At 58.5% G+C, this 19,678-nt stretch overlaps 6 protein-coding genes across 6 annotated transcripts; 3 read left to right on the forward strand and 3 right to left on the reverse strand.

Annotated features, from left to right (window-relative positions):
- Positions 1–210: 210 nt before the first annotated feature.
- On the reverse strand, positions 211–3,608 carry THITE_2118055 (uncharacterized protein). The gene has a single exon (XM_003654804.1). It carries the CDS (start codon positions 3,484–3,486, stop codon positions 355–357), a length of 3,132 nt encoding a protein of 1,043 aa, XP_003654852.1. The 5' UTR covers positions 3,487–3,608; the 3' UTR covers positions 211–354.
- A 919-nt stretch (positions 3,609–4,527) lies between these two features.
- On the reverse strand, positions 4,528–5,526 carry THITE_117250 (uncharacterized protein; the record flags this gene model as incomplete). The annotated part of the gene is made up of 2 exons (XM_003654805.1): positions 4,528–5,219; positions 5,280–5,526. 2 exons carry the CDS (start codon positions 5,524–5,526, stop codon positions 4,528–4,530), a joined length of 939 nt encoding a protein of 312 aa, XP_003654853.1.
- Positions 5,527–8,875: 3,349 nt separating this feature from the next.
- THITE_2118057 (glycosyltransferase family 31 protein) lies at positions 8,876–11,401 on the forward strand. Its single transcript, XM_003654806.1, has 2 exons — positions 8,876–10,020; positions 10,184–11,401. Exons 1-2 carry the CDS (start codon positions 9,127–9,129, stop codon positions 10,778–10,780), a joined length of 1,491 nt encoding a protein of 496 aa, XP_003654854.1. The 5' UTR covers positions 8,876–9,126; the 3' UTR covers positions 10,781–11,401.
- A 1,150-nt stretch (positions 11,402–12,551) lies between these two features.
- THITE_124883 (glycoside hydrolase family 5 protein) lies at positions 12,552–14,182 on the forward strand (the record flags this gene model as incomplete). Its single annotated transcript, XM_003654807.1, has 7 exons — positions 12,552–12,767; positions 12,839–12,885; positions 12,965–13,031; positions 13,098–13,155; positions 13,231–13,472; positions 13,587–13,921; positions 14,122–14,182. 7 exons carry the CDS (start codon positions 12,552–12,554, stop codon positions 14,180–14,182), a joined length of 1,026 nt encoding a protein of 341 aa, XP_003654855.1.
- Positions 14,183–15,569: 1,387 nt separating this feature from the next.
- Positions 15,570–16,071, reverse strand: THITE_159801 (uncharacterized protein; the record flags this gene model as incomplete). The annotated part of the gene is made up of 2 exons (XM_003654808.1): positions 15,570–15,918; positions 16,016–16,071. 2 exons carry the CDS (start codon positions 16,069–16,071, stop codon positions 15,570–15,572), a joined length of 405 nt encoding a protein of 134 aa, XP_003654856.1.
- An 892-nt stretch (positions 16,072–16,963) lies between these two features.
- On the forward strand, positions 16,964–18,526 carry THITE_2151093 (uncharacterized protein; the record flags this gene model as incomplete). The annotated part of the gene is made up of 1 exon (XM_003654809.1): positions 16,964–18,526. One exon carries the CDS (start codon positions 16,964–16,966, stop codon positions 18,524–18,526), a length of 1,563 nt encoding a protein of 520 aa, XP_003654857.1.
- Between the last annotated feature and the right edge of the window lie 1,152 nt (positions 18,527–19,678).

Below are 19,678 nucleotides of genomic sequence, written 5' to 3' on the forward strand. Positions count from 1 at the left end.
ATGTCCATTCCGCTGTCTCGATACCACGCTCTTGCCCGTTTCCATGTAGTTGGGTCTTGGGCTTGATGGCCCAACAATGTTTGCAACCAAGTTTGGATCAATCGAACCCCCTCAAGCTAATAACCCCGACCAGCCCAACGCCAAGCGCAGAAAACAAACCGAGGTGCAGCAACAACAGAAAGCAAAACAGCCAGTGAAAGCAATGTGGCAACCGAGCCGAGAAGAAAGCTGCAAGCAGTCCGAGTCCATTCCATCGTGCACCACGCAGAGAATCCCAATGCCAACACGCCCCCTTCCAAATGCCCCGGAATATGCATGGTATCCGATCCCCGCTAACCCAATCCGCAATCTGCTTCAGCGCGCAGGGGAAGCCAGCCGCGAGCCAGCATCCTCCGCCTCAGCCGCTTCGGCGACCTGATCCCACCATGTGCCGTGCGCGTCCCGGTCCACAGCGGACACGCGGCCCATCATATCCAACATGTCCCTGACCTTGTCCACAAACTCGGCCAGCCCCAGCGACGCCAGCTTCTCACCGGCCGTGCTGGTCGCCTTGACTTTCTCGCTCGCCGATGCAGCCGTCAGCCTCGCCAGTAGGTGTCCGCGCAGCCGGTTCAGCAGCAGCCTCAACACCGGCTCCTGAATGTCGCGGCCCCTCTGCGAAGGCGCCGCCACCTCGGCGCTGGCGGCGAGGAACTTGTGCACCATCCCCCGGAGGTGCTGCTTCGTTGCCGCCGGCATCGACCGCCCTGCCTCGAGCGCGGCGATGATGCCCTCGGCGGCGACTTCAGGTGTTATCTCGGCGCGTGGGTCCTCGCTCTTTTCGAGCACCGCGAGGATGCGCTGCGCCTCCTGCCTCCAGGGAGCCCGGACGTCGCGCTTCAAGAGGTTTTTGCACTGCAGCAGGATCGCCCCAGTGGTGATGATGTGTCGGGTCACACGCCCTGCTTCGAGGACGCGCATGTGGTCGAGGCGCAACATTTCGGGCATGTCCTCCCGTGGGACTGGAGAGACCTGTGTAAACAGGTCGACAAGAAGTTGGGCGTAGATGCGATTCGCCGTGGGGCGGGAGGCCGCTTGGGTACTGCCCTCAGAATCTCGACGAGACGTCTCGGCGAGGATTTTCTGCCGTGCCGCGCGCCATGCCCGGCTTGCGACGGACAGGTCGTGAATGCCGGCTTCGATGTCGGCCGCGAAAGCCTTTGCCTCATACGCCGGCGCATGCTGGATGAGCTGCGGCGCTGCGAGCTGTAGTAGGTAGTTCGCATAGTCGCTAAGCATGACATCGATGAAGGAGTTCAGCGCCTCGAGGCGGTCAACGTAACTGCCCTGGCTGAGCTTCACCTCGACGAGCGTCTTGACTTCGTCGTCTCTGACTGGCGCACAGAGTTTCGGGAGCAGCGACCCCATGGCCTGGAAAAACTTCTCGTAGGAGAAGCTTCCCATTGTGAATTGGCGTCGGGCGATCTCCGTATCCAGCAGTTCACCAATGAAGGTATGCATGGAGTTGCCGGGCTTGACGAGCCGCTGCAGCTTGTCTCGGATCAGCTCGGCAGCCTTGAGCAGCAGGAAAAAGTGGGCTTCCTGGTTGTGCGCCTGCATCGTCGACCGCATCTCGTCGAAGAGAGGCGCAAACAGATGCATCTGCTGCTCATGGTATTCGTGGGCTTCGGTGCGGAACTCCTTGTTGATGGCCAACTCGTGGACCACGATCCTGTTCTCGGGCAACAGGCTCTTTCCGCTGGGGAGCACGATGCTGATCTTGAACGGCTCAGCCTTTCTCGACGGCGTAGCCGGGGGCGTCGGCGTCTGCGTCTGCGATGGCTGATTGTGGTGCTCTTCCACGCCAAGGACCCCCATTGCCGTCTCCGTGACCGAATGGTCTGCAACACGCGGCCTCGTATCGCCGACTGGCTTCTTCGCCCGTGCCTTGCGCGCGGCCCTTACGGCGTCTGCGACCAGTTGCTTCCCTTTGGCCGGGCCAGCGAGCTTCTTGATCCGCACGAGCAGGAGAAGTTGGTTATTCCGGATGCTCTCCTTGTACACCTGATCCACCGAGCCGTCCGTCGTGTCTTTGACGGACTCCCAAATGGCGTCTAGCTCGACGAACTGCATTACCATCAAGTCGATGAGAGAGCTGGAGTCTCGCGCCTTCCACGCAATCAACGCGTTGTAGAAGGTTGCGTACACCTCTGGAAAAGCCGCCATCAGAGCCGGGGGTGCTGTGTAGTTGTTGAAAGCGGTCAGGCGCCCCAGGATGTTCTCGAACAAAACCAGCAAATCTCTGGCCTTGCCCACCAATTCTTGCGATTGGGGGTTGGCCAGATTGTCTTTGGGAATGGGTTGTGCATAGCTTGGCCCTGTCTCTTCAGGGACTTCTGGTTCCTCCTTGTTGCTGAGCACCTGGGATGGATGGCCCAGGATGAGGAAGGCACTCAGGAAAGACCGTACAGCAGCCATCTCCTCCACCAAGCCGGGATCGCCTTCGTTGAGTCCGCAGATGCGGAGGATACGCGCTGTCAAGAGCAGCACCTTCTCCTGGGACAGCAGCATGGTGACTTCATCAAATGAAGTCCCTCTGACCGCGTCCAGCGACAATCCCAGTGCCGAGAACTCGGCAACAGTCTGCTTCCGCTTTCTAGCCCTCCAGACCCACTGAATCTTCGAGGCAGCAGCTTCGACGGTGAGGGGCCTGGGTTCGTGTTCCTTGACCTCCTTGACCCCAGGCATGACCTCAACCGACATAGGCTTCCGGGTTCCGAGACTCTGTCCTCGCTCCCTCCCCCTGGCTTTCGCCACGTTCCGGTTGCGCAGCTCTTCCCGCCGCCGCTCGGCCTCGGCAAGCCGCTCTTCCATCTGCAGCCTCATCTTGCGCATCTCTTGCTCGCGTTTTTCCTTCATGGCTTCGGCCACCGCTTTGGCGCGTCTGACTTCCTCGGCACATGCAGCGGCAATCTCAGCGAGGTTGCGCTCCCGCGCCTGCGCGGCGGCAAGCGCCCTCTCCTCGCTCGCACTGGTGTTCCTGGCCATGGCCTTGGCGAGCGCCGCCCGGAGGCGCACCTTTTCGGCATGGGCAGCACGGTCGGCAAGCCGCGCCTTTCGATCCTCGAGAATCGAGGCGCGGCGCAGATGCTGTGCGACATATTTGCTCTGCGGCCCTCCGCTGCGGCCACAGCCGTGCGAGGAGCGGGAATGTGCAGAGGATATGCTGTTCCGGCGCGACGAAGCGGCGCTGTCCTTGCGGCGGGTCTGGTTTGTCGGGCGGTAGAACAGTCGGGCGGCGATGTGTGGAGGCAGGGGGTAGACCTTCGTGTTTTCACCCTCGCCTTCGGCCAGGTCCATTTCCTCGGCCAGCTCCATTTCTTCGGCGGGCGCCGGCAGGGAGCCGTCAGCGGCAGCGGCAGCGTCAGCCGTGCCTGCAGATGGCTGCCCGTTCGACTCCTCGATGTTCCGAGCAGGCTCGCTGAGGTCCAGCGATGCGCGCCTCATCGTGGTCAGTGATGCGGGGTTCTTCCAAAACAAGCGGCTCGCGCCACATGCAGGCCCTCAAGGCGGGAGTTTGCGGTTGATATCGGATCGTTGTAAAGTGGAGATACGCGTCTGTACCATGGACTTGGATGACAAATGAAGTCGGCGGGCTCGTAGGTCTCGGATTTGCTTGGGAGATGCTCGGGAAGAAGTGTCCGCGAAGAACGGCCGCGCCGGAAAACGAAGCGTCTCGAGGCCCACACACTTAAGTGATGCCTTGAAGACTCGTCTGAATAAGCGAGTGACGAACGGAAGGGAGAAACCTGTCGGGGATAAAGAATGTAGCGAGAGGAAGAATAGGACCGAGGGCAGCCGCCGGCAGAAATCCAGCGCCAGAAGGCCTTTCTGCTGACGCAGAGGCTGACACAAAGGACGGTGGGAGGAATGACCGGAATGGAAGGCTGGGGAACCACATGATGACGGCAGCACAACCTTCGGTGGGTCTCCCACGTTTGGAAGCAGCGGGGCGTAAGTGCGCTGTTTGGGCCCAGACTACGCTACCTGAGGTAGGCAGCCCTGGGAGGCGTGGCAGGAGCCTGCCCAGACCCTCTCCAAAGGCTCGCTACCTATCGATATGGAGCTTGAGAGATCGCACTAACTGCCGTTAACGCAATCACGGGTCGGCAATTGGGCTCTCTGTTAAAAATAGATGGCGCTAACGCTAGCTACCCCAGAGAGAGGGGCTTCATCAGCCAACTCAGGCCGCCCTGCAATTTCGGTCTAGTGACAGGCTGTTGCAACTTCAAGCCGCCATTCGCCTCCGGTTCCGAGGCAACGACATAACAACAGCCATCGGTGACGCCGAAGGGAATGAAGAAGGTCAAAGCACGCTCTTTTCCCCGGCTTGGGAACGCTGAGGAGCTATAGCGAGGCGAAACATATTGCGATTGCTCTTTAATTAACGTTTCGTGACCCGGGACTCTGACTGCACACATTGCTGCGGCAGGGGTTACCGTGGAGGACTAACCACAGGCAGTTGATCCAGCATCTTGTCGACCCTCTTCAACCGCGTCCTGCCTCCAACTCGACCACCGAACTGTTTATCGTCAGCGCCCGCCCAGGAGAATTTCCCCTGCCCAGTCTGGATCCCCTCAGTTCATGCACCAGCCTCTCCCCCCAGTCCGAGTCGCCCGGCAGCTCGGGCGACAGCAAAAGCGCGTCGTTGATGGCCATTTCAGCCTTGTCCACCTCGACGAACAATCCGCGACCCGACCCGCCCTCTCCCAGCCGCTTCAGCCTCCTGCGGCTTGGCGTCGGCGTGCCGTCCTCGTGTCTTTCCCGCCGCCTCTTTCTCCGCCACAGGAGATAGGCCACTTCGATCGCCGCCAGCAATGCCACGGCTAATACCAGCCCAATCGTCAGCCCTGCGGCTGCAGCTGGGGACATGTCCGGCGTCGACCCCTCCGAAGCCGGAGTCGAGGTGATGATTTCCCTCGAAGGCGTCGCCTGGAATCCCGTCGGTGATGCCGTTGCCATGGTAGATGCCGCTACGCTGGGAACTCCTTCGCCGACCACGGAAGACCTCAAGAGCAAAAAGCCCGGACTCGAAAGGTCCGGGTCCGACGCCACAAACCCGCCTTGACTCGTCGGCGGCTTGAAGCGGAGGACATATTCGGTCTGGTTGGCCATCTGCGCCGGCGGAGGGTTGGATGTGACAAGCTTGAGGTTTCCATCATGCCCGATGTTGACTGCCCCTGGTTGGCCGTATTTGTGAGCCCAGCGCCTTGCCGTGCAAAGGTTGGTCCGAGACTTACTGGCCAGGCACAGCGCTACCAAGTCGGGGCCCATCTTCCAGCTTGTGAGCCACAGGTCGTAGATGCTGTTGTTGAGCGCGTTCCACGAGATGAGTATCTCGTCTCCGTCCGTGAAGGACTCTGAGAAATCGGGCTGGGTTCCGTTCGGTGAGCTCCACAGGTACTGTCTCTGGATGCTTTCGGCGTACTCGTCTCTCCGATCGGAAGATGCATTCCGCTGGCCAACGGGCCGCCCCCAGGTCGCCATATTGGCAACTGAGCCGAACTCACAAAGCGCAAGGCAAGCCGCTAGCTGTTCCGGCGGCACGCACAGAGTTTACGACCTGGAATGAGGAGTCCGAATGGGTGCCCAAGCAAGGTCTTATTACCCTCAGCGTCCATCGTGGCCACTGTTGAGCTGTTTCCTCAACTCATCTGCAACTCTTCGCCACGGTATGCCTGCCAGAAAGCCTTTCCTCTGCGACCGGTCTGGTCACAGAGCTACGATGGAGGTTAGCGTGATGGCGAACGAATGAAGTGGTTGCGATGTGCGCAGAAGCGCCTGCTCGAACCAACACGCAGTTGAAGGACGCCGGTATTGGCCGGAGTGTCGGTCGGGACCCAGACACGGCGCTTATCCCGCTTGCTTGGAACCACGATCCGAAAAATGCACCAATGATCTCGCGACAGCGCTGTCAACAGACGCGTTAAGCTACGGACGCATTGCCCACGCCGTCGTGACTGCGCAGAGCCCGCGGGGTTCGCCTGGACGCGGGTGGCTGCGGTCTTAGACGCGAGAAGCATGGTGCGGCTTGGATGGCCGCTACGTGCCCCAAGCGATGCGACCCGAAGATGCTCAGCTAGCACCCACCGCCCATGCGGCCATGCCGAGGTTGAGACGGGAATGTCGTCTCAAAGCAGCGCTTGCACTCAGCAGACGACGAGTGTATCACCCCACCCTTTCCAGCTCGCGGAGGCTCCGGATTTGGCGGCGTACTTACCTAGTACCTGTTCGCCGCGGTGCTTGACACAGTGACCCTGGGCTTCGGGAAGGGTTCCGCACGGCAAGCAGTCATGCCCAGCTCCCCGAGCGGTCACGGGTGTTGCATCACCCGCGCAATGCTGGTGCACCCACAGCAATGCAACAGAGGCAACGGCAACCAGCACATGCTCTCTCACAGCCAACAAGTGCAAGTGGGGTTCACGGCCGACCCGGCCGGGCAGAGAACTGCCAGTCATCCCCAGACCGGCCAGATCGACCGTCCTGGGCCACCAGTATGCAAGGCGAGTCGGCCATTCAGGTTGCCCGCGCCTTGTGATTGAAGCAGTGGTTTCCGCGGTCAGCAAGCGCTGCCCGGCCCACCTAGGCTCTTGTTGCGACTGCACAGTTACCGATCTCGTTCCATTCCTCGCAGTCGCGTCCGCAGTCGACATCGTCTCGCTTGTCTCGTGAGGCTTCAGCTGGCCTGGAAAAAGGGAATCAAGGCCTGGCTTGCTCTACTCAGAGCGTCAAGCCCACTAGGGTTTGCGCATTTCCTTCTCTCAAATCCCGTCTTGGTCTCTCTCGGGAGCAACCCAGACTGAGAATCTTCAAACGGCGCTCAGGACCGACGACCCGGACCCCGAGCGGAGAGCGGCTTCCACTCCTCCGTGATGTCCGCAGTAGGTGTGCTTTGCCGGCGTCCTTTGGCTTCTGTGCCTGCCATCGTTTACCAACCCCCGAATGAGCTTAGCGTGTTCACAACGGATCCGGGCTGGCCTGTTCGATAGTGGGCTGGCCCGCCCCGCATCATATCCCACGGGCTGGGAACCGAGGTGGGGCAGGTTTCGACAGTGATTGCTGTGATCATGTAATCCGCAAGGTGGACAGAGCGAGCGTCAAGTAGGCAAGGAGTTGGCCTTGCGCATTGCAATAGCGCGGTGTCTTCATCGCGGACGGGCTGCTGGACCCGGATGTAGGACGCGAGGGAAGGTGGAACGTAGTGCAGAAGAGATTCGCATACTTGGTGGCAGATGGTGTGCGACGCAGACATGAGCCAAATACCCGACCTAGCAAGGTTAAGGTTATCTCTTCCCCCGCCCATCGCTGTGCATTGCTTGCCTTCAGTAATCCGTACAGCGCAGTTTCGGGAAGAGTGCATTGTGCCCTCGCCCCTGCCATCGTCGCTTCGGCCGGCAACCTCTGCCTTCGTTCCTCTCTCAAGTGACGGCACCGGAGGTTTTACACTTGTACTCCGGAGAGTCACGACCATACAACCGTGTCAAGGTTATCCGCGACGCTAAAAATAGCGCCCACATTTCCGGGTCGGAATCTGGAAGCGCGGGATGCAGCACATGGGTCGGTAGTAGTGTAACGTTAACATCAATTTGTTCGATGGTTTCAGGTTTGAATACGATTTACAAGAGAAACAGGAGCAGTGCTGCGTAGGTACCGAGTTGCAAGAACAGGGAAGGATCAGTTTACCGAACTTCGCCAAGCAACTCCGACGAGTCCTCTTGTCATGCGCTGCTCAGTGCTGCAGCCAAGAAAGGCTCAAGGCCTGATCTCGAAAGTTCGGTCGGCGCCTCGCCGCATTGGGAAAAGGGGCTGATGCAAGGACCCTCCGTGCTTATTCTGCACGGAATACGGAGTACCAAATCTCACTTGCTGCTTCGGCTGAGGGAAAAGCTTCCGACCTGCTCGAGTGCATTCCGTATGACCCTCGGCAAACATGCCACAGAGAGAAAGGAACTGCATTTTTCTGCATCGAAGAGTTGGGTAACTAGTGTAGACGTGCAAAGGCGACAATTCGACCTTGAGGGTTCCAAGGTTTTGTTGCTTCGCATAACCTGTCCCGCTGAAGGATCCTCGGGATCGCCCATCCCACGTCATGGATCGCCCAATTCACGCCCGGATTCGGCGCTTTGAAACGATGTGACCGGATTTCTCGCGGCACTGCAGTGGGGGCCAGCTCCCTTTCCACGGCCCCAGAAGCAGTTCCTGAGCGACCCCCTTAAATCCACTACGCAGATTCCTTATTTCCACTGCTCACCAGCGATGGTCCGTGCGTACCCACCAATCACCAACGAACTGCTCCCCGTCTTATCGATAAGACCTCTTATCGATAAGAGACTTATTTGGTTAACACCTAACACAGCTCTCTTAACCGCCTACTACCTAATCACGTGACAGTAATCTTATCGATAAGACCTCTTATCGATAAGAGACTTATTTGGTTAACACCTAACACAGCTCTTTCTCTGTCTTTGCAAATGCTCTCTCCTTTAGTAAGCAACGTGGCCGTTGACCGTTTGAATTTCTTAGCAGTTCCTATCGCAATTCCTGTTGTGGTATGTCAGCTAGGGAGCGTGGTGACACTTGTTGCCAAGTTTTGGTGGGTGCGCACGGACCGTCCCTGGTGAGTAGTGGAAATAAGGAATCTGCGTAGTGGATTTAAGGGGGTCGGTTCCTGAGTAAGGATTGACTCTGTCGCGGACTGTACTCCGTATACTACACTATGTACATTGCACTAGTGGAGTGCTCCCAGGCAACTTCGTTAGCGTGTCGATGAGATCCATGTCTCCCGGGCCAGCAATGGATCGGCCCCCACCACCCAATCGCCAGCGCCGAACCAAACGCCGCTGGCGCCACCCCCAGGAGAGTCGCACCAGCAGGGCTTCCAGCTGAACCTTTCCACTAGGTCGTATTTTCCTGCGCCACCAGTCATTTCCCATGGCAGCCTGCGCCGTTCTGACAGTTGTCCGCTGCTCAATCGCACACCCTTCCCTTTTCGATCGCAACGCAAAATTTCGAATCCCCTTGATGCGCTCGTGAACGCAGACGGCGGGGAAATGCTGTCGCCTCGACCGCGTCCGCCTGCCCCTCAAGATGCCGATGCGAAAGTCGACTGTCATCATCGCCGTGGTTACGGTCAGCATCCTCGTTCTCCTGTACACGTCCAGGATAACGACCTGGTCGGGCTTCGATGAGCCCTTCTACCACCGCGACCCTCACAAGAGCCACCAGGCACCCCAGGGCGATCGAGGGGATAGAAATTCCAGCCAATGCGACTGGACGGGTGCCCCTCCTCCAGCCGCGCCGGTGCCCTCCGCCGACCCCGCGTGCGAGGGCTTCCCCGACACGAGCAAGGTGCTGCTGGTCATGAAGACGGGCGCGTCGGAAGCCTACGCGCGCGTGCCCACGCAGCTGATGACGATGCTCCGCTGCCTGCCCGACTTTCTCATCTTCAGCGACATGGACCAGAACATCGGCGGCCACCCGATCCACGACAGCTTGTCGACTGTATTGGCCGAGGCGCAGGAGGGCAACTCCGACTTCGACCTGTACCGCCGCCAGAAGTGGTGTCTCGTCGACCAGGAGAACTGCAACAAGCTGGGGAATCCCGCCCGCGAAGGCTGGAACCTTGACAAGTACAAGAACGTCCACATCGCCGAGAAGTCGTACGCCATGCGCCCCGGCTACGACTGGTACCTGTTCGTCGACGCCGACACGTACGTGCTGTGGCCGAACCTGATGCAGTGGCTGAAGAAACTCGACCCGACCAAGAAGCTGTACCTCGGAAGCGTCACCATGATCAACAACTTCAGCTTCGGCCACGGCGGCTCCGGCTATCTCGTCAGCAAGGCGGCCATGGAGGACTTCGTGGGCAAGAACAAGGGCGTTGGGAATCAGTGGGATGTGCGCGCGAAGGGCGAGTGCTGCGGCGATTACATCTTCGCGCTCGCCCTGAAGAACAAGACTGATGTTGGGGTGCAGCAGATGGTAAGTTGACCCGTCTTGCTCTTTTTCTATTTCCTCCTCTCCCCGGTTGGAGGACCAGGGGGGTCGATTCGGCATCAATCCGATTTGGCATCAATCCTTCGATCTTATGCTACATCATCCTACTCGACCAACCCATGCTAACACCGCCTCTCTCCCCTTCCAGTGGCCCACAATTAACGGCGAGAAGCCGGCGACCCTCCCCTTCGGCCCCTACCATTGGTGCCACCCGATCGTGACGATGCACCACATGAACGCCGAGGAGATCAACACCTTCTGGCACTTCGAGCGCCGCAAGCTGCGCGCGCTCGCCGACGCGGGCGTGTCCCGCCCGCTGCTCATGAAGGACATCTACGAGGAGTTCCTCGCGCCGCACCTCAACGCGACGCGCGAGGACTGGGATAACATGGCCGACCACCGCTTCTACCTGGACAGGGAGGCCCACAAGGGGGACGACTGGAAGCTCGGGCGCATGAAGAAGGCAGAGGAGTACAACGAGTACGAGAAGAAGGCGCACCTGTCGTTCGAGGCCTGCGGCGCCGCGTGCAAGAGCCTGCCCGACGAGGACTGCTTCCGGTACAGGTACCAGGACGGCGTCTGCAGCATGGCCGGCTCCTTCATCATGGGCAAGCCGGTCAAGCGCGAGGAGGAGGACAGCAAGCGCGTCATGAGCGGCTGGGACGTGGAGAAGATCCACGCCTGGATCGCGAAACAGGACAGCTGCAGCACGATCCGCTGGCCCGACGTCAAGGTCGACGGTTAGAGGCTCTGGGCGACCGGCACGAGGGCTGATGGATGATGCCTGCTGCCGGGAAGAGCAAGCTGCGGGGCTCCCTGCCCTCGCATGATGCTTGCGGCCTGTTGTCCTCAAGGACGAGCATACTCGCCCGGCCATTCGGGTAAGTCGCGGCGGTGGCCGACACCATTTGGAGAGGAAGAATTGAACTGGTTTGGTCACGGCATTTGGATCGCACCACGTGAGCCTCTGTTGGATACAGCGGCCTTGCCTAGACGGTTGGATGGTGATTTTTTGGCGTTTATGGACACGGATTTCTGGTTGACATGCCGCCAACTGGGTATAGACTGGCGATCTGGGTGGGATGTTTGGCCATCTTGTACCCAGATAGAGGGGGGGTGTGCTGGGACAGGGTACATTTTGGGCCTCTCGCATTGTATGTACATGATCCACGTAATAGAGCTGGCTTTATGCTACCAATGCTCATCCTTCCGTCCCTTGACCTGAGGGCCCAGCCCGGATCCGTTGATTGTTGGTGTTCGGGGAATTCCATCGCTACTCCCCTTCACTTTCTCAGGTCCCCAGGGGCATGCCGCGAAGCTGACGGCGGTGCGACTCAGTGGTTTAGCAAGCTTAATCCTTCCGTCCCACCCGTGTGTCTCCCAGTTGCGTCAGCGGTGGTACAGCGTCTGGCGGTCTGCCATGGCCCGGGCAATGGTGCTACTGGATATCGTCCTTGGTGTGTCGCTTGCGAAGAGACGTTGTACATACGCAGCACGAGCACCGCACGAGTTATGACTTCAGGGGTTCAGGTGGAAGGCCTCGTATTCCATCCCGGCTGTGATGATTAAAGAGACGTAGGTTGCGGAACTCGCGCCTCTGAACGACACGGCGATGTAGCTCAAGAACGAACGGTCCCCGTATGTGTCGCGAGCTTTCCAGGGCCGTTACTTCTATTTCTTTGCGCCATTATGCACTCTGGGGAATGATTGATCGGGTAGGACATACCAAAACCTGTTATCCGTTGGCTTCTGCGCCGGAGTCTTCTGGGTGGACCTGGTTCTTCTCTCCTTTTTCTTATCCAACTCCTGTTCTCTCACCTTTCCTAGGTCTCTTTGCCCCTGTCTTTTCTTCCTCGTCTATTCTCAAGAAGCGAACGAATGAATCAGGCACACTCGGTTGTGCTGGCTGCGCTTTGTGTTGCTTCGTTTCCTCTTCTTCGTAACTCTGGAGTTGTTCTCGTGAATTGCATGCAGATCGAGATTGTCATTGAACTCCCCAGTGCCACGGACGTGCAAGTTTTCCCCTGGATTTATCTTTTCATCGAGGCCGTACTAGCGGTCTCCAACGGTGCCTGAGCTTGCCGGCCCCCGGCGTCATGTGAACTGTCTCCGGCTATTTTCAAGAGGGCGGAAGAGGCATCTCCATTTAGGCAACATAACAAATAACACCCCACAAAGTCGGGCCTTTCGACGTCCTGGCTATTTGGGCGTGGATCGAGAAGCGACTCCAACCGTGTCTGACGCAGAGGAAGTCATTACACCAAGCCGTCTCCCGGGGCCAGATAGTCAACAGATTACCGCTCGGGGACAACATGGCGGAATGCAAGTTAAATATCGAGGCCTTTAATAAATTCAAGTGTTTTTAACCTGGTTGCCACAGCGGAGGAGACATTTCCGAGCAGATTGTGATGCCTCGACAGCGATGCTGAGGCAGAGGTATAAGCAGGCCGGCAACCCTCGAAGGTTCGTCCACCAGGGACACCGAAACGCCCAGCCGATCACTTGAGGCAACGACCATGAAGCTTTGCAATATCGTTCTTGGCGCTGCTGCGGCCGCCTCGGCGCTCGCAGCTCCAGCTGCCGATGTCCCAACCCCGACTGCAAAGACGGGCAAGCGCTCCAGCAAGTTCAAGTTCGTCGGCGCCAACGAGTCTGGAGCTGAGTTCGGCAACAAGGCGCTTCCAGGCCAACTTGGCAAGGACTACACCTGGCCGGTCAGGTCCAGCATTGACGTATGCAAGGACCATAGAGGCTGTTGGGTTGTTTACTCAACCTGTAAATGAGGAAGCTAATCAGGCCACAGACGCTCATGAGCAAAGGAATGAACACCTTCCGAATTCCCATTATGATGTGAGTTGCGCTCCCCTAGGTGACCGAAAAGGGATGAACTGGTACAACAGACAGAATGGCGGCTAACACAACTCGGCAGGGAGCGTCTCATCCCCACCAAGTTGACTGGCAGCATCAACGAGACGTACGCCCAAGGGCTGACTGATGTATGCGGAGGCGCAGATCACTAGTAACTGACCCTTCCGGCCCTGAAGCTCACTGAATATCTGCAGATCGTCTCATACATCACCGGCAAAGGGGCCTACGCCGTCGTCGACCCTCACAACTTCGGTAGGGACTTGACCACGCAATCTTCGCTTCTGTCCGAGTTATTGAAGTTGAGCTCATTGGTAACCATCTCCCCAGGCCGGTATTACAACAACATCATTAGCGACGTCGACGGCTTCAAGGCCTGGTGGGCGACGACGGCCAAGCTGTTCGCCAGCAACGACAAGGTCATCTTCGACACCAACAACGAGTACCACGACATGGACAACTCGCTGGTGGCGCGGCTCAACCAGGCGGCCATCGACGGCATCCGCGGGGCGGGCGCGACGTCGCAGTACATTTTTGTCGAGGGCAACTCCTGGACCGGCGCATGGACTTGGGTACATACCCCCCCTACCTTCTCCTCTACTCCGTTTATTACTCCTTGCACCCAACCCGTGGCAGCAGGTGTACCGGCATCGACACGGACGGACTAACAATGCCTGACAATGCAGACCTCCTCCGGCAACGGCCAGAGCCTGGCGAGCCTGACGGACCCGCAGGACAAGCTGGTGTACGAGATGCACCAGTACCTGGACTCGGACGGGTCGGGCACGTCCGAGACGTGCGTGTCGGCGACGATCGGGCAGGAGCGCATCCGCGACGCGACCGCCTGGCTCAAGGCGCAGGGCAAGAAGGGCGTGCTGGGCGAGACGGCGGGCGGCGCCAACGCGCAGTGCATCGCCGCGCTGACCGGCATGCTGGGCGACATGGCCAGCAACTCGGACGTCTGGCTGGGCTGGCTCTGGTGGGGTGCTGGGCCCTGGTGGGGGTCGTATATCTATGGGATGTGCGTTGTCTCCCCTTCTTTCTTTTGCCTTTTTTTTTCGTTTTTTTTTTCTTTTTTTCTGTTCTTTTCTTTTTTTTTTTTTCTTTTTTTCTTTTCTTTTCTTTTTTTTTCGTTACCTCTTCCCCCTTCGTTTTTCTCTTGCCGTGCCAGTTGTCTCTGAAGTGGGTTGCTCCCGTTCGACTGACATCTTGCTTTCGTAGGGAACCGCCGAGTGGTGTTGCGTATCAGAAAGTGTTGCCGAGTCTGCAGGCGTACATCTGATGGGGAATCACCAGCAGCGGTCGACAGAAGGTAGTCTACTGGGCAGTCGGCTAGCCAGAGAAGGAGTTGGTGCCAGAAAAACAGACCGCTGTGGCGAGAGGATATGACGTACTTGAACTTGTGGTAGATTGAATTCCTGAATGTGCATACGTCATGGCCTCTCTATTTGCGCCGACAGGACGCCGCTCGAACTGCCGGTGACACGGCCGCAAACATTTGTCCAGATCTTTGAACTTGTTTCGTTGTCCATTTAGACATCTCAAGCCGACCATATGCTCTGCTTGATCCCGACCTCTGGAGTGCAAGCTGAAATTCAGGGGAAAAGTATCAGAGAATGCAACACGAGAAGGCAGACGAGACACAAACAGAGCGCCTCGCGCTGAGGTCAGGGCATGACGAAGTGTCCAATCATTAGATAAAAGAAAAAGAGATATCTTTTATTTAACTATTATTATTATATTTAATATTATTACAGTATTTAATAATATTATTATTGTTAATTTTACTCCTTTAGGGTAACAAATAATAATAATTATAATAAAATAGAAATAATAATAATAATCTTTCAAATAATATTTGAATATAGATGTATGATACTTTATGACTCATCATGTGCACGGGCCTCTTCGTTTGGGTATAAATCAGCGCGCACCCCTCCCGTTCCCAAGCATTTCTTCTTCTTCCTTTTGCTAATTTCCGGTCCTCCGCTGCTTAGTCACCACCGGAGCGGTCACCAGCCAAGACCAGTCAAATATTCAGTACACCAAAGAAATCTCAACCTCGGCTTGGAATATTATATTCAAGACTTCTCAACTACCAACCCTGTCACGTAGTGCCAGCGGCGTGGTGGATGTGGTCTAATATAAACCTTCGGAGACAAAAAACTCTCTGGAAAAAACTCTCTGGCCAACATACCCTCTGCGGATTGCGCATACCTAGATACGGCTAGGCAGCTGTAAAGCACAATTCGTAAGAGGCCAACTCGCCGCGATACTCGTTTCATGTTTGTCAACGAGTGATAAGGTACCTTGGCGACCGCTTTCAGGCGTGTTGTCTTAGGCGTGGCTTTACATAACACTGGCTTTCACTTGGGCGACACTAAAACGATGTGTAGCAGCCCAGCCGTGCAATAACTAGCATAATAGCCTGAGCCAGGCCCTGCTTGGGTGAGAGGCAGTCGACCGAACTAGACAAGGGCTTGGGAACAACGAGCTCCTGGAGTCAGCATCCTTTTCTGGTGCCGCACTGCTTCTGTGACTGTCTCGTTTAAGCCGGTCACGATAATAGTCTCTTGGGAAACACGTCAACCTAAGAGTCCCTCTGGCAACTTTCGACAGACAACAGTATTGGCCTTCGATTCTGGCCTGAAGTTGTCGAGGTATCCTGGCTAGTGCAGGACGTGAGGCGCCGAGGGGAGGACGATATGCTGTTCCGCTGAAGCCGGTTGGCCTGGGTCACAAGCACATCGCAAGTCAGTGTTCAGGACTTTCTGGGGGTTGGCGCTGGTTGCCCGGGTGCCCGGTGCCGCCTGCCCCTCGGCCCCCGGACCGGGCCCCGGACCGGGCCCCCGCCGGGCCCGTGAACCCAGCTGCATCGACCACTTCCGCCGATTCCGCCGGCTTCCGAGCTTGGGCTTTTCTCCCGGCCCCGGCTCGCCCCTCTTTTCCGGCTCCGTCTGGTCCCGCCATCTTCCGAGCTTCACGCTTACGGTGCCGCCGCTTCCGCCGCCGCCCGTTCTGTTCATCCATCGACTGCGGCTCGGCCTCCGAACTCTTCCCGCCTCAGCAACTACTTAGGCTTTTCCGCTTTCCGCTCACTCGCCTGTTCCACCACTTCTTCAAGGTCTCCCAGAAGTCCCTGCACACCCACTTCACCCTCTTCAAGTCCATCTCGACTTCTTCAGGACCATCTCGCCTTCTTCAAGCCCATCTTGGCCTCTTGAGGACCATCTCTCCTTCTTCAAGACCATCTCGCCCTCTTGAAGACCATCTGGCCTCCTTCAAGACCATCTCGCCTGCTTCGAGAACCTTGTCACCCACATTTTGCACACACACACACCCAAAACTTCCTCTGTTTCTCTGTTCCTCTGTTCCTCCGTTCCGCCATCAGGCCGGGAACTTTTCTATTTCTCGACAATTTGCGAGTCTCCTCCCCACGTTTTAACTTTCCGCCGCTGTCGTCGCAACTTGAAGCGATCGCTCAACTCTCCAACAGACGGAATCGTCACAAGCGATCACTCAAGCTTCCAACGGACGGAATTGTCATAACAGCATTCTCTTGCGACGAAACAGCAAGGAGAACCATTACAGCCGTTGTCATCAAGGTAATTTCACGTCTTCATCACTCTACATCCAAGTTTGCGATCGCTTTGCGCGTCGTTGTGCGCCAGTGTGCCGGAGCTGACCGCACTTAGTGCTGCCAGGCAGAGCGGACACCACAAAGATCGAGTTTCTTCGCTTCTACCCAGTTCCTCCAAGTTGGCAACCAAGGCGATCACAGCACTGCTGCTTTGCACAGTGTTTCTCGGCTCAAATCTCGTCTCAAAGGTTCAAAGGTTCAAGTTCGGCTTCTCGTCTCCAACTTCCCATTCTCTCGATCACGTCCTTCGTCGCAACCACTCATTCCGTCGCGATCGTCTCTTCTGTCACGACCGCTTATTCCGTCTCGACGGGCCTTTTCACCACAAGCACGGCGGCATAGCTAATTCGCCTGCTGTCAAAACAACGTTTTTCGCCCAAGTCAATTTCTGCGTCGAAATCAGAGAACCGCCCAGGCGTCAAGATGGCCGAAGTACCGGTTTCCGTTTCTGGTTCGGTCCGGGCTCAGTCGGCTCCCGGTGTGGGTGGGGCCGTGCCGGGTGGGGCCGTGCCTGCCGCTCCGTCCGGTCTGGCCAATCCGGCCAATCCTCAATCTCCGGCTCCCGCCAACTCGGCTTCTGCTGCCGCGTCGACTGCCGCCGCCGCCACTGCTGCCGCCCCCGCAGCTGCCACCGCCCCCGCCGCCATCCCCGCCCGCGCCAACAACACCACGGTGCGAGCCTGGACCGGCTCACTTGAGCAGGGCAGGATGCAGATCTGCGGATTGATTGCCCGGTCCAGGAGGCACCACCAGGAGGGCAACGTCCCTGAAGCCGAGCTCCACAACCGCAGGGAGGATGTCCGGGCCTTCCTGTGGTACCTGGAGTTCCAGTACAGCGGCCCGATCTCGCAGCTCAGGGCACGCCAGAACATGATCGACAAAGCCCTGCAGCTGCTGTTCAAGGACACGCACCGAGAGTACGTGCCCGCCGACATCTCGCGCACCGCTGCCACCGTCTTTGCCCTGTTCGACCGCGCCAACTGGGGTGCGGGCGGCAACAACACCAACAGCGCCGCCAACGCAGCCAACGCAGCCGCCGCAGCCGCAGCCGCCGCCACCATCGCTCCCACCTCCACTGCCAACACGGCCTCTACCAACGCCGGCCCGAGCAGTGCTGCCCCCGCCAACGCCGTCTCAGCAAACGCCGCACCGGCCCACGCCGCACCTGCCAACGCCGTCCCAGCCAACGCCGTCCCAGCCAACGCTGTCCCAGCCAACGCTGCGCCGGCCAACGCTGCACCGGCCAACGCCGCCCCTGCAAACGTCGCCAGCACCGCCAACAACGCCGTCTCCGCCCCCGTCCCGGCCCCGGGCTCCAACACCGACGCCAACGGCAACCGTCTCCCGCCGGCCAACCACCCCATCTGGGGCACCAACGGCATCATGCACGGCATGTACATGGTGCGCGGCCCTGGCAACCGGCCCACGTACCGCTACGACCCGCGGTACATGCACCAGAAGCGCGACGCGCGCGTAATCGGCGCCAACGGCCTGGTCCCAGGCGCCTGGTGGCCGCTGCAGGCGCTGGCGGTCTTCCACGGCGCGCACGGCCAGACCATCCGCGGCATCTCGGGCAGCGCGACGCAGGGCGCCTTCTCGATCGTCATCTCGGGACGCGCGCGCGCCACCTACGCGCACCTCGACGCGGACAACGGCCACACGGTGCAGTACGCGTCGGACTCGCCGGCGGCCGCGCCGTCGTCGGACACGCGCGCGCTGCAGACGTCGCTGCGGACCGGCGCGCCGGTGCGCGTGCTGCGCGGCGCGGGCGCCCGCGCCCACGCCCTCGCCCCGCCCGTCGGCATCCGCTACGACGGGCTCTACCGCGTCGTCGCCTCCCGCCGCGCGCCCGACCACCGCGGCGAGGAGTGCCTCGTCTTCCGCCTCGTGCGGGAGCCCGGCCAGCTGCCGCTGGCGCAGATCTGTGCGGCGTCGCCGACGCCCGCGCAGATCCGCGCCGAGCGGCGGTTGCGCCGGGGGTACTGAGCCCCGCGAGTGGTTGGGGTGCGCGGCGGGGGGGACGCCGTCGGGGTGGCGAGGGGTGGGGGGTGCGAAGGGGGGAGGAGGGCGGAGGGTGATGGAGGATCAGTGGGAGATGGGATGGTTTCTCTGTTTTTTTTAGTTTTTTTTTCTCTTCTCTATAAATATGAATGATTGATGCATTTTCTCTGGACTTCAACTAGAATGGGGCCCAACAATGGGCAGGAACCGCCCCGGCCAGCGGTTCGAAAATGTAAATACAAGGTAATGTATTGTTTTTCTCCCAATATGTGCCCTTCAATACTGTGACTTGTCCCGAATGCCTCATCAATGAGCGATGAGGGTGAGCCCTGCCAGCTTCCGCGAATTGTGATAGCCTCCGCAGCTCATTATCCGCCGCATCACTGGGTTTTGCCTCCACTGTACCCAGGCCAGCCGCCGTTTAAGGACTGCGTCGCCTTGCCCGGGGTCAAGAGGCTTTCTAGGCGATGGCTGGCACTCCTCTCCCAATGGCTCCCAGTTTTGGAGCTGGCAATCCTTCTGCTGCTAGTCCTGCCTTTACTGCCTCCGCGGGAGCCCCTGACAACAATGGCACGCCTTCTCGAGCTTATCGACATCGTCACTGGGTTCTGCTTTTACTGCACCCATGCTAACGGGGATCCTGATCCACTAGGGCAGCGCAAGGTCTGCTTTCGCTGCATGACGACGCGGCTGCGCAGCGACTTCCCTGGCGTACAAGGAGAGGAGCAAAAGATCTGCCAGCAGTGTTTAATGAATGTCTAAGGTCTCAGGCGGGCGTCGACAAGCAGCCTGGGCTCTCTAAATCTCTATCGGAGACGTTGTCTTCCAGAATCCAATTTGCCAGAAATGGTTCTGCAATTGCACCTACCCCATCTCGTGGAATGCCGGGCGGCACTCCATCTGCCGCGGTTCGACACGCCAATGCCAGGCTTCCCGCATGATCGAGCCTGTGCCTGCACCTGCCGTTGAGCCGGTTCTGATCCCAATCTTGAGGTGATCTTGGTGCAGATGCATTGACATTGTGGACCGCCTTGTGCTACAACAATGCGAGTGTATAGGCGATGGTGTTCTCCTGGGTCATCCTTCACTGACCCATCGACGAGCCACCAGCACGGGCTGCTCAACCACAAATCCAAT

Source organism: Thermothielavioides terrestris, chromosome 3 (genome assembly GCF_000226115.1).
Source record: "Thermothielavioides terrestris NRRL 8126 chromosome 3, complete sequence".
Taxonomy (NCBI): domain Eukaryota; kingdom Fungi; phylum Ascomycota; class Sordariomycetes; order Sordariales; family Chaetomiaceae; genus Thermothielavioides; species Thermothielavioides terrestris.

Bases quoted from the DNA above. Each gene is read 5' to 3' on its own strand.
- THITE_2118055 (XM_003654804.1), bottom strand. From the start codon at position 3,486: ATGAGGCGCGCATCGCTGGACCTCAGCGAGCCTGCTCGGAACATCGAG.
- THITE_2118057 (XM_003654806.1), top strand. From the start codon at position 9,127: ATGCCGATGCGAAAGTCGACTGTCATCATCGCCGTGGTTACGGTCAGC. The intron at 10,021-10,183 runs GTAAGTTGACCC...CTCCCCTTCCAG, and splicing joins ATGTTGGGGTGCAGCAGATG to TGGCCCACAATTAACGGCGA.